At 41.7% G+C, this 13,165-nt stretch overlaps 1 protein-coding gene across 1 annotated transcript in view; it reads right to left on the bottom strand.

Annotated features, from left to right (window-relative positions):
* The window catches only part of Itga1 (integrin subunit alpha 1), a 146,499-nt gene that overhangs the window by 26,754 nt on the left and 106,580 nt on the right, over nucleotides 1-13,165 (bottom strand). The window contains exons 14-20 of the mRNA XM_041663215.1: nucleotides 12,187-12,444; nucleotides 9,292-9,422; nucleotides 7,512-7,678; nucleotides 6,302-6,438; nucleotides 5,245-5,355; nucleotides 2,997-3,206; nucleotides 987-1,067 (exon numbers count right to left, since the gene is read on the bottom strand). Coding sequence (XP_041519149.1) covers nucleotides 987-1,067; nucleotides 2,997-3,206; nucleotides 5,245-5,355; nucleotides 6,302-6,438; nucleotides 7,512-7,678; nucleotides 9,292-9,422; nucleotides 12,187-12,444 — 1,095 coding nt within the window. The remainder of the gene's footprint in view (nucleotides 1-986; nucleotides 1,068-2,996; nucleotides 3,207-5,244; nucleotides 5,356-6,301; nucleotides 6,439-7,511; nucleotides 7,679-9,291; nucleotides 9,423-12,186; nucleotides 12,445-13,165) is intronic.

Genomic DNA, 13,165 nt, shown 5'->3' with positions numbered 1-13,165 from the left:
AATGTAATAGCACAAAAGACAGCCAAATTTAAAAACAGAGGCAGAATGTGAAATAGTGGCTTATGCTTGCAGTCCTAGCACTTAGGAGGCAGAGGCAAGAGGACTGCTGAGAGTTCATATCCTGGGCTATACTATAAGCTTAGAGCTTAGGACTAGCCTGGGCTCCAATGTGGACCCTATCTCAATAAAAATGTATGGGAGCAGGTATTTCTCCAAAGACAGCAAGAGTATGCCTGTGTGCATGCATGTATGCATGTGTGTGTGTGTGTGTGTGTGTGTTTGTGTATGTGTGTGTATGTATGTGTGTGATGAAAAGTTACTCAAAATGTCATCACGTGCTGCTAGGGTAATGTAAATCTAAGTTACAGTAAAACATTGCTTCACATTCACTGGAACAATCATCATCATCATCATCATCATCATCATCATCATCGTGGAGAAATTATAGCTCTCATTCACTACTGGCAGGAACGTACAATAGTGCATCCGTTTATCTATTATTGATTTAGCCCCTGTATTTGAATATGACTTATTAAACGTTTAGCATTTGATTATGTCTTAGTCTTTCTGAGCTTCTATAATGACATAATTTGATTGTTAATTTATGTAGTTCATAAGCACTGGAGGTTTCCTTTTCATCACTCTGGAATCTGAGAACTCCAAGGCGAAAGCCCTAGAAGACTGGAGTGTAAGGGTGGCCTGCTCTGGAGACACTGTATGCCATGTGATGAGACAAACAAATCTCTTAAGCCTCTTGTGAAGCCACAGTCCCTCAGGCACTGCTTCCTACTTCTGTCACACTGGGGATGAAATTTCAGGGTACGGAATTTACAGAGACACAGGAATCATACTCTAAAAGCATTTTGCACCCAAAGTGTCTAGCCTGTATCATCACAATTCACCTATTATAAGGATTTATGTGTTTATCTTTGAGTATATCACCATTGACTGGCAATGGCTACTTTTGTTTGACCCAGGATTCTCACCGTTTCTCCTGTCCTCAGGAAAGGATAGCCCACTCTGCATGTGATATTTCGATTGGACTCACAACTATCCTTTTGGATACCCTAAAATGGAAAATAAAAAGATGTAGAGAAGAAATACATTAAATATAAAATGATTTATGTTAATCATTTTAGAATTTTCCCAGCTATGTGTTAGCAACTGCCTTGTCAAGATTTGTGTCTTGGTTTTGCTGGGAGACTCACAGCACCAAGAACTGCCTATTCCAGAGTTCACGGACAACTGAAACCATCACTTGGGGGCTCCTGAGGGACAAAGCACACCTTTGTCTGGCATGAGTAGTCAGGGTAACTGAGTACCAACAACACCAATGGACAGAAATCTGCAGTGGGGGGTGCCTCGCCCATACATCTGCACTGGTGGAACATCACACAGGTAGGTGCAGGAGTATGGAGCCCTGAACAAGAACGAGGTTCTAACTGCAACCACCAGGACTCACCTCCTGACTCCACCCAGCACTCAATACAACTAAAGAAAGGGTGGCCTTAATACAAGGTCAAGGACCTCCTTACATTAAGAACTATGAACTGTAGGTATTCTTCCCGCCTCTCTGCCATGGCCAAAGAGATTCACTGTGAATATTCCTGCCACTTTGCCATGGCCACATGGTATTCCTGCTCGTCTGCTTTGGCCAGAAAGCCAGTTGGAGAGGATACATTTTAACACAGCTCCCTTTCCAGAGAAAGTACAGCAACAACAGACATCTCTCTATATTGCATCTACATGTTACATTTCTGCAATTATTTCATATTCATAACAATGTTCTAAAACCAAAATATTATTGTAACAAATGATCCCTATATCTTAGTTACTATATCCCCAAATGATATCAGAACAAATAGACTGAAATGAGAGTAACAATTAAAATTGATGGAAACTAGACAGCAATGTTTTAATGCTACACATTAACGTGTGAGTATATTACAGTTCTGGAGATTAAATCCAGAGTCTCATGCATACTAAGTAAATTCTCCATTATTTAACTTATTTTTAGACCTAAAGGTATTGATTTTTAATATAAATAAAATTATTCACATCAGCATGATTATTTTAATGTGAATTAAAATACTTTGAAATTAATCAAACACAAAATTTTAACTTGGGGATACATTTGGGAATCAGAATACAAGCTAAATTCAAATTTGCAAAAACTGACAAATGATCCAGCATCTTATGCAAGGGATTATTGTCAGATTAATGGAAGGTTAGATACTCAGATGTTATTACCAAGATGTACCATTTTATTATAAATAAAAATAAAACATGTCATCTAACAGATATCTTTGTAAGTAAGAAATTTTTGGCTCGAGCTTTTTCATAGGAAGAAACAATTTCTTGATTTTCTCAATGGAAATTTCTTTCAACAGATGAATTCCTCTCTGCATCTTTGTTAAATGGTTTTAGCTTTGATTATTATGTATTTTATTTGACTGAATTTCAATTTCATTGACTTGATGACTCTGCGAAATACAGAAAATTTGAATTATCAGCTATCTTTCTTAAGTACTTAAAATATTAAATACAAGAAAAGAAAAGCCTCTCCAAAGAGATAAAACAAAAGCTTGGTGGAAAGTGAAGACCAGAGAGCTGGCCCTGTGGTTAAGAGCACTGGCTACTCTAGGCTGGTCTTTCCAAAGACTTGAGTTTGAGTCCAAGCACCCATATGGCAGTTCACAATGGTCTGTAACTCGAGTTCATGGATCCAACGTCCTCTTTTGTCCTCCGTGGTGCTAGACACCAGGCACACATATGGTGCACAGATATACACGTAGGCAACATACCCACATGCATAAAATAACAGTTTTAAATACCTTAAAAGCTTGCAATTATGACCATTAGTGTATTCTAATACTTAACAAAAAATCCTTTCTGCTCTTCTCAAATCAATGTTATGAAATGAATTAGTTCAGTGGCATGAAAAGTGGTTCAATTAAATTACCATGATTAGAATGAATGAAAAACATCAAGTTTACCTCAATTCCTGAAAAAATCAGATTCGGGGAATGCCGCACTATTGTCCTGGTGTTGTAGGCACTGTCTCTTTTGTTCCTCACTGTGAGACTGAGATTGAACTTGTCATTCTGGGACCTGACAATCAGCAGGCTGGCTTCTGTGGTGGACACGTCCAGGCTGAGGTCTGAGATGCATTTTTCCTTGTTTCCACAGTCTTTCGCAAAGGGAATCTGAAAGCGGCCCAGGCACAGATATTTCATAGTATAGTTAAACATCACTGAAAACCAGCTATTAATTTGTGTAACAGAAATGGCATAGCACCCAGGGAAGAGAGAATGCAACAAGAAAGTTGATTGCATGGCTGAGGTCTTAAGGGGTTTCACATTTACTGCTGGCTTTATAGGAGAAAGAATAAATGTTGACTTGTAGTCTTAATTTTCAAGACCTTTAAAGGAGGTAGATTTTGTAGGTATTTTACACTGGCATCTGTTTCCTTGTGAAGGACAGTTTCCAAACTGCAAGTCAAGAACTCCAAGATCTAACTCTACACAGCTTCAGTTAAATGACTTCCTACTAAAAAGAAGGGAATATTGAAGGAGCCATGGCAGGAAAATGGTTCAGCCATGTATCTGGAAGCTTCTTCACTTGTTTCTTCTCTTTAAATTTCACCTTCCCCTGATCCAGTCTAGCATCACACACATGTCTTTCCTAGCCTCTTCTCTGTATCTTCCAAGTCCCCTGCCCCCTCTCCTTCTCCTCCTCCTGTTAAAGCAGCCCCTTTTTCCCGAATTCCGTTCCCTTCAACAATTTAACACGTTGCAGCAGCTGTAGTTTTTTTTTTTTTTTTTTTTTTTTTTTTTTTTTTTTTTTTTTTTTTTGGTTTTTCGAGACAGGGTTTCTCTGTGGCTTTGGAGCCTGTCCCGGAACTAGCTCTTGTAGACCAGGCTGGTCTCGAACTCACAGAGATCCACCTGCCTCTGCTTAAACAGCATGCATCTGGTACCCACTGAGCTCAATTAAAACAGTCAACAGCACCACACTGTCCTTTAAAACGTCTATAATCAGGGTGGTGGTACCAAACCCAGGAAGATCTCACTCTGGCCCGTGAGTCCAGCCATCTGCCCTATCACCTTCACCTCTGCGCTTTGGTTTCAGCTACAGTAGCAAACATCTTCCGCCCCTTTGGTGGATCAGTATCCTCACACTATCATCCAGCCACACTGCAAACAGGGTGGAAAATCACCCCGTCTTTCAGGCGCGACTTAAAAGCTGCAGCTACATGGGGGAGTTTGGAAGGAGAATGAATGGGGAAAATGAACTTTCCATCTCTACAGCTTTTCTCCATATGGCTATCCACGTGACATGCTTTCTCCCTCTGTTCCCTCCGTCGCTCTCAGATGTGTGTGTACCAGTGAACTTTGGGAGCAGAACAGAAGCAGCGCAGAACAGTCTCTTCCCATCTCTTTGGTTTTAGGGGCAACGTTGTGCCCACAGGAAGCAAATATGCTCTGCTTTTTCATTTCGAAAGCTGTGGAGGTTTTGTTGAGAATGGCTTCCCTGGGTTTCCATATTGGAATGCTTGGTCCCCAGCTGGCGGGACTGTCTGTGATAGATTAGAAGGTGTGGCCTTGGTGGAAAAGGTTTGTCATTGGAAGTGGGCTTTGAAGTTTAAGAGCCCAAGTCAATCTCTCTCTCTCTCTCTCTCTCTCTCTCTCTCTCTCCCTCCCTCCCTCCCCATTCCTCCCTCTCTCCTTTCTGCCTGCTTCCTGCAGATAAGGATGGGAAGTACTCAGCTCCAGTGCCACGCCTCTCTGTTTCTCCCCACGATGATCATAGACTATCTAGCCCTCTAACGCTCTAAACAAGCCCCCAATTACATGCTTTCTTATCTATGAGTTGTCCTGGTCATGATGTCACCACATAGCATTAGAACAGTGATTAAGACACAAGCTTTGACACCACAGGCCTCCGCCAGGAAGGCCAGGGATGAACCTACACTGTTGACTAAGGGTTAGCTGTGGTCCAAGTATGAGGTCCAGTATGAGCGCATCGTTATTTCTAAACTGTGTCTCATAACTTCATGCTTATTAGGGCAAACACCTTTCCAATTGTTTATTTACAGTTCCCTTCAACCCCAGGAAGGAAGTTAAAGGGTCTGGGAGAAGTCTAGAATTGTCCAATTCTCTCTCTTCTCCTCTCCCTCTCACTAACACACAATTGATTTGAATTATCTGTCTATGTGTTTTGGACATTGTAAGTTCATCTTACGTGTTCATGGACTGAGTTTGGCAGAGCATCATCCAGCACGGGTCCGTTTTCTGGATCGGTAAGATTAAAATCCAAAGTCACTCTCACAGAGTCCTGGAAGTCATGCTTATCCTACAAGGTGAAACAGAACATTTGTCAGTGGGGTCAGCTTTGCTGGATGTTATGACTCTGTTGGAGCATCCTTCTGCCCCTCTAGTTTACTTGAACCTTCTTGATCACTGGTGTCATACCTCAGTAGGCCTTTGCTTTGCTGAAGTGGTATAGCTTTTCCATTTTGACAAGAATAATAGCTGTGAAATGGCTGCTCCAGAATGACAGGTCACTCCCCTAGAGCTCCACAGAGGGACTTGCTGGAGTTCCCCCCAGTAACCCCCCTGCCTGAATATACCACCCTGAGCTACATAATAAAAATATTGTTGTTCTTGAGACCCATGCCAGTACTCACTTCTGGGAAAGCGTCTCTCTTGCTTTAAGAAGGACAGACTCGCCCAATGCACCTGTATTTCACTCATACACATCTAAACGTATGGAATTTTACAATGCATAGATACGGAAACGATGTGAACATGATTAATGTTTTCCATTTCAGTAAGAACCATCATTTTTGAGGTCATAAACCACGGTCTTCATATACATTGCTGTGAGCTGTCTCAGTGCCCTCTAAGGTGGGTAGCTATGAGGAGTCTTATTTTACACAACGCCTCTCTGAGACTCAATGACTTGCCCATAGTCATTCAGACCCTGGGGCAGCTGGGATATACACCGCATCTCCTTCAGTTCCACAGCAAATGCTAAAACGCCTAGGGCAATCCAGAGGGTTTTGGTAATGTTTGAAGCTAGTTCATTCCTCTTAGCACTGGTCCCTGGACACAGCTCATACGCTGCCCTTGTGCACATGGCTGCAATCAGTGTCTGCAGACTGGAGTCAGATCTGTCTGCCGCTCATCAAATTTTCTAGGTCTCAGTTCCGAATAACTTCCGAGGGTGACAACTACACAGCCGTGCCCCCCAGCCTCTCGACCTGGAATAAGGCAGCTGTAATACATGATTTACTTGCCAACATGTAGAAGGAGTGCCTAGTGCATTCTGATTCCCGAACCGTGATGTTTCTTTGAATCTTTCTTTCCTGAGTTCCAGAGAAAAAACTCCGGGATATCTGTCTCAGTGAGTCGAGGGTGACGCGGTACTGCAAATCTATGAACAGGAAGGGACATTGGACAGACATGTTTATTTGGGAACGACTTTCCTGTGATCCTACTCCAATTAACATTGCAGTAAAAGCTCTCGAGCAGATGAATAGATAAAGGGTCCTACACTGAGAATACCTATATTGCTACAGTGCAGACACAGAGGCGGTCGTGGACATAACCTTGAAAGCCTATGCAGTGGCTCTCTTACATGACCATGCATTTAACATTTAAGTCATAATTTGTGTAATGTACTCATACACACACACACACTCACATACATAAATTATGAACATACATGTGAATTGTGGTTTGAATTTACTAAATTTACCAAGTCTGAATTTACTAAATTTGTGTTCAAGATCATTTTTTATAGTTTAGAAATGTTGGCAAACAGCCTGGGATACTGTTTGTTTTTATATTAGGTTCAATATAGACAAAAATAAACAAAGGGCATTTTTACCTTTTTGTAGAAACATGCCAACTTAGATTATATCCAAAACATAAAATTCTACAAAATAAGCCCTCATAGCTTTGACCCCAACATATTTCAACATCATTGAAGACTGTCTTAGACAGTCCAGGGCATAAGGTCGAGGGGACACACAGATTGGCACTACACATCCAAGGGCCACACACAGATTAAGTCTGGACATAAACAAGGGCCTCATCTGGACATTCTCACTGAGAACCTTGGACTAGGTGTGAAGCAGTCAGGCCATCTGCAATACTAGTCTTCACCAGCAGGGGGCAGGAGAAGGGAGAGGATTCTGTTTCAAACAATCTCATTTACAGACCTTTTTAAATGCTCCCTGTGAAGAGTGTATAAAATATAAATATATGGGAGGCACAGGAAAAACATGGAATTTCGTAGCCAGTGAGTTCTAACATGCAATTTCTGCTGCAGAATTTACTAGGTTCCAGAATGGTTCCTCCTAGAGGAGTGGTTTCAGGGGTCAACAGGCTCATAGGGCAAATGCTTGGAGCTAAAGAAGTTAATGATGCTGGGGAGAGGTCCTCATGCTGGAGCCAACACATTCTCTTCTGCCCCAGAGTACTTACTGCAATCATGATGCTTACCAGCTTCGTAATCTGAATCTTCTTTAGACTTTAATTTCGCATAAAAACATATTGTAGCATTTATGCATACTGTTTCTTTTCCCTCCACGCGGCAGTTTTTCTTTTGAATATTCACTTTGTTGGGTTCAAAACTCATGGTCACTTTAACTACAGCCACATCCCTGGCCCTGCAAACGCATAAACAACGGGATTACTCACACGGTAGCATTTAGCTGGGCAGGGCAGGGAGAGTGCATCAGAGGCCAGTCTCTTCTGTGTACTGTTGTGCGCTTTCAGGCTATTGTTCCCTAATGACTGCTTAATACATAAACCATCGCATCTCATGTCCTAGGAGACCCCCGTCGTTTAGAACCATCTCAGACATTTGGTTCAAAGACAGACAGGAGACTTAAAATGGAACCAACTGGCCAGGTGCAAGCTCAGAATCAAAATTAAGTATTGGGGGATCTCTGAGTTTGCTTCCGATTTGGGAATGGCTCAAAGGCATCTAGGAAATTAGCTGGACCCTGCTGGCTTTCATCAAAACTAGAACACCTCTCTGTTCTTGAAGATGGGGCCTCGCTTTTGTTTCCTGGAGGAAGAGCTATGTTCAAGACCCTGTGAGAGTCTGCTGTTTCATGTATCTGCTACGTTAGCTTTAATCATCAGACACACTGTAGTCCCCGCTCCTTACCCATGGCTTGGCTTCCCATGGGTTTCGGTTACTCATGGGCAGATCGCCTGGGCCCAAAAACATTAGACAGAAAACTCCAGGAAGGAAAGAAGAATGTTTTAAATTATGCACTGTTCCAAATGGTGTGATAAAATCTGTAATTTTCCCATTGTTTGTCTGGACTGGGAAGCATTCAGAGTGCCTGCCTTTACATTTTAATGGCAATTTACTATACCAGTAAATGCATATACCATGCTGCACTTATTCTCTTCCATTAGAGTTTTACTTTCTTTTCTGTTTTTTCCTCCTTGTGTACCTGAAGTGCCTGCAGAGAATGGAGGCCGATGTGAGGTTTCCTCTTCTATCGGCCTCCATCTTTCTTTCTGAAAACAGTCTTTCTCTGAACATCCCACTGATGCAGCTAGGCTACTTGGCCACTGGACCCAGACAGTTAGGATCTGCAGACACAGCTCCTTTCCAGAAACTCCCACTCACACTACCCACATAGGAACGACACGGCAATAGATGGAACTCTGGTGCAGGAGAGGTGGGTAAGCAAGAATCCCCAGGGGCCAAGTACATAGTTGAGAACCAAATTAAGAGTTCATTCTATCCGGACTAGCTGAACATAGCAGACAATGAGGAATACTGAGAATTCAAGAACAATCGCAGTGGGTTTTTGATCCTACTGCACGTACTGGCTTTGTGGGAGCCTAGGCAGTTTGGATGCTCACCTTAAGAGACCTGGATAGAGGTGGGCAGTCCTTGGGCTTCCCACAGGTCAGGGAACCCTGATTGCTCTTCGAGCAGATGAGGGAGGGGGACTTGATAGGGGGAGGGGGAGGGAAATGGGAAGCGGTTGTGGGGACGAGGCAGAAATCCTTAATAAATAAATAAATTTAAAAAATAAAAAAATAAAAATAAATTAAAAAAAAGAGTTCATTCTACCCACTCCTATTCAGCTTCTGTGTCCTTGGGATTCCCTGATGCATCAACCCATTGAATAACTTGCATCTTGCCAGTACAATAAATAGACGTTTGATACGACAAGAGTTCTATTCATACTATGTGGTCTAGAATCATGAAAAATACTGCCATTTGCATAACCAGATGTTATAACATACATACCAGAAGAGGGCAGCTCCACCAAGGCCTCCGATGGTCACATCAGTCAGACCATCACCATTTAAATCCATCTCTCCATGGATAGACTGGCCAAAAAATTTCAGTGTCTTGCCATCCCCACCTGATGGAATACGCTGTGAAAATCCCAACAGACAGGTTGATGGTGGAAGAGACTGTTCAAAATAGTTTTGAATAAATCTGAGAATTTGGATTAGTGCATAAAGTTGGAAGTAAAGCTCCTTTGGGGACTGAGAGGGCCCTGAGTGGAAGCAAGAGAAAACACAGAGATAATCCCAAAGGAAATTGTTCTTCGTATAGCCCAGACTGTCATGTCAGAGTCAGAGACTCAGAGAGAGGCATGCTGATGTATAATGTCCTTCTGTCTACTGCTCAAGAGGAATCTGAGCCACAGGCTCCATTTACACTTCTTTGTCAATTCTAATAAACAGATATAGTCTAAGGTCCTGGAACCTTTAAAAACACATTGTATATGCAAGAGGACAAACAGATGACTGCATGGGACAATTCAAAAACTGTCCTAAACGATGAAAGGAGACAGAGACAGAGACCCACACTGGAGCACCAGACAGAAATCTCAAGGTCCAAATCAGGAGCAGAAGGAGAGAGAGTACGAGCATGGAACTCAGGACCGCGAGGGGTGCACCCACACACTGAGACAATGGGGATGTTCTATTGGGAACCCACTAAGGCCAGCTGGCCTGGGTCTGAAAAAACCTGGGATAAAACCGGACTTGCTGAACATAGCGGACAATGAGGACTACTGAGAACTCAAGAACAATGGCAATGGGTTTCTGATCCTACTGCACGCACTGGCTTTGTGGGAGCCTAGGCAGCTTGGATGCTCACCTAACTAGACCTGGATGGAGGTGGGAGGTCCTCGGACTTCCCACTGGGCAGGGAACCCTGATAGCTCTATGGGCTGACGAGGGAGGGGGACTTGACTGGGGGAGGGGAAGGGAAATGGGAGGAGGTGGCGGGGGAGAGACAGAAATCTTTAATAAATAAATAAACGGGAGAAAAAAAAACTGTCCTAAAACACACATCTCTACTCACATCCACGCCGATGTAAGGAAGGCACCGTGACTACACGGTTCTTGAAGGCTCACGTATGCACCTATGCACCTCACCTTCCACGGAAAGTGACCTTTCTGTGCTCTGTAGCTCAGTGTTTGTCCAAGCAGATACTAATTTGATTGAACCTGTCGGCAGGGAGACAGGACTAACAGACTCTTCCTAAACTTTAAGTATTCTTTTCCTTCTCGATTCTTTTTAAGTAACAAAAGGGAAGAAGTCAAATAGGAAAATATTCCCACAATTCTTCAGCAAACAAATCAGGAGATTTGTGCCCCATCAGTCCTGAAGGAGCTAATGCTGCTTGATTCTGGGTTACACTGCATTTCCAGAAGTGGGTGGAATACACCCTCGCCTGTGCCCTGGGAAAGCACTTTCCACTCAAAACAACCAAACTCTAATACTGTTTGGTTAATTTGTTTAAAGCTGCATTTTGATTTACCACTCCTTTAAAAGTGCATTACTTATGACAATTTACTTCATTAAACAATTAAACATCTTTCTTTGCTCCAAATGCCATCCACCGAACCTACAGGATTCATACTGAAAGAACAAAGCAGCAAAATACAAGAAAGTCCTTTGTATGTATTTCCTGGTTCCCCAATGCCCCATGGTTAATGTCCCAATGCCTGCCACTAGTTAAGTATATAATCCCACACAGATTTTTAACCAAAACAAATCATTTGTCAAATGGACAGGAGTGTTGTTACTTATATAAGCCTTTTATTTTGTTCACTATTAATTTAATGTCATTATAACTTATAAAAAGTTAACAAAGTATTACAGAAGTAGGTTTTGAGTATTCTGTTGACTACAAAAATAAAAGAGACCATTGAAATGTAAAAATAAATAGCTAATGTCTGGATTCTCTTCATGGCTTAGATTCTAAAGAGTGCTATTTTGTTGTATTATATTTATTCATAATCACTCATTGCTTAACTAAATATGATTATAAACTTCCCATTACATTACAACTTCTCTAAACTCTCTTTTGCTTATGATGTGTTAAACATTTATGCGAGTGAATATTTTTTCTTATGCAGTAAGAAATTAAATTTCTAGTTTAGGTCAATAAATGTCAAACTGCTTGACTATCAATAAATTTAAAACAAGAACAACAGAAATCCCCTGCAGGTCCAGATTAATCATTTACATGTTTTCCAAGAAGGATTACTTGAGAAAAAAGTTGTAAACCTCAGAAACCCATATTAATTTGATGAAAATATATGTTAATTAATAATTATAAATTTAATATAATTTTGTTAAATAACAATATGGGTACTGAATAAGAAAAACAACACAATCTCATCTCCTTTATTGACTAAATGACACTATTTTTTTTTTTTTGGTTTTTTGAGACAGGGTTTCTCTGTAGCTTTGGAGCTCTTGTAGACCAGGCAGACCTTGAACTCCAGAGATCCACCTGCCTCTGCCTCCCGAGTGCTGGGATTAAAGGTGTGTGCCACCACCACCCAGCTCTAAATGACACTATTATTGCTCCCTTACTCTTTGGGGTTAAACGCACTATAGGTGCCAAATCAAATTATCACCAGGCGTTCTTGTGTTCTTTTATTTTACCATTTCAAATGATCAGGCTCAAGAAGGCAGACAAATAGTCACAGAAAAGAAACCAGACAACAGCATAAAATGCTAACTAATTCTTTCAAGAAAGAACATAGGAGAAAATCACACCTAGCTTCCCCAAAGAGTCAGAATAAAGAAGCAAAGTACGGTATGAGCTGTGGAAAAGACGGATGAGACCCCTGGCCGGGAAGGGTGAGAGCCTAGGGGGACCTCGTGTCTTACTTGTGCATAGTCCTTCCTTATGGTCTTGTCACTGCCGTGATAGATGTACACAGCTCCTGCGTGGTCGTCCTCCAGTGGAGCTCCGATCACCACATCATTAAACCCATCCACATTGAGGTCTTTTACAGCAGCAATTGCTGTTCCAAACCGGGCCCCGCAGGGCTCGTTCTTGTTTTCTTTTGTGCATGAATTATCCTTCAGAGATGAACAGCACGTCTGCTTAATTGGTTCCAGGCTCATTTGATATTCAAACCTTGTCTGGAGGGAAGACAAACAGAATGCTTAAGCGTTCCCAACACTGCTACAGAGGTGTAGGCCTATTTTTAAGAGCATGCTGAACCAACCTGACAAAGTAACCATTGGAATACCAACGGCAAACCTGTAAAATATAGGAAAAGGTAGGAATGCCAAAGGAGCCCCCGAGAACAGGCATGCTCAGAATTCCAATGGACTCTTCTTAATGAAGCCAAGGGTATAATTAGTAGCATATTTTCGGCCTATTAAAGAAGTAAAAATGAAAATCTCCATTGTGTCCCCGGCCCTGCTTGCCCAACAATGTGCTTCTTGGCTAAGACTGTTCATTCTCCACCGAAGACAAGGACGAAATTTACTCTGCTCAAAATGCAAACCTTCAAAAGTTGCTTGGAGTAGAAGGAAACATATACAATGCTAACAAAGAACACTCTTTTATTGGAAAAAGAGGGAGGGAGGGAAGGAGAGAGAGAGGGAGAGAGCGAGCACATAAGTTCTTTTAACAAACATGTGGGAGAAAGCCAAGAAAGAGATAGGAAGAAAGGTATGCAATTTGTGATTTAAAATAATTAGTATGAGATAAAATAAGAATTAAAAAAACAAAACAAAACAAACCATGAAGGCAAAAATTACTTCTCCAAACAAATGGCGTCTAAAATTAGGATTGAAATCAGAATCTCCCTTTGCCTGGCAAAGTGTTCCAAAACCCAGACTGTCTCCCAGGAAG

Source organism: Microtus oregoni, unplaced genomic scaffold, assembly GCF_018167655.1.
Source record: "Microtus oregoni isolate MIOR12 unplaced genomic scaffold, Mior012 000014F_ref0000157, whole genome shotgun sequence".
Classification (NCBI taxonomy): Eukaryota; Metazoa; Chordata; class Mammalia; order Rodentia; family Cricetidae; genus Microtus; species Microtus oregoni.
This window is presented reverse-complemented; position numbering and strand designations above follow the sequence as displayed.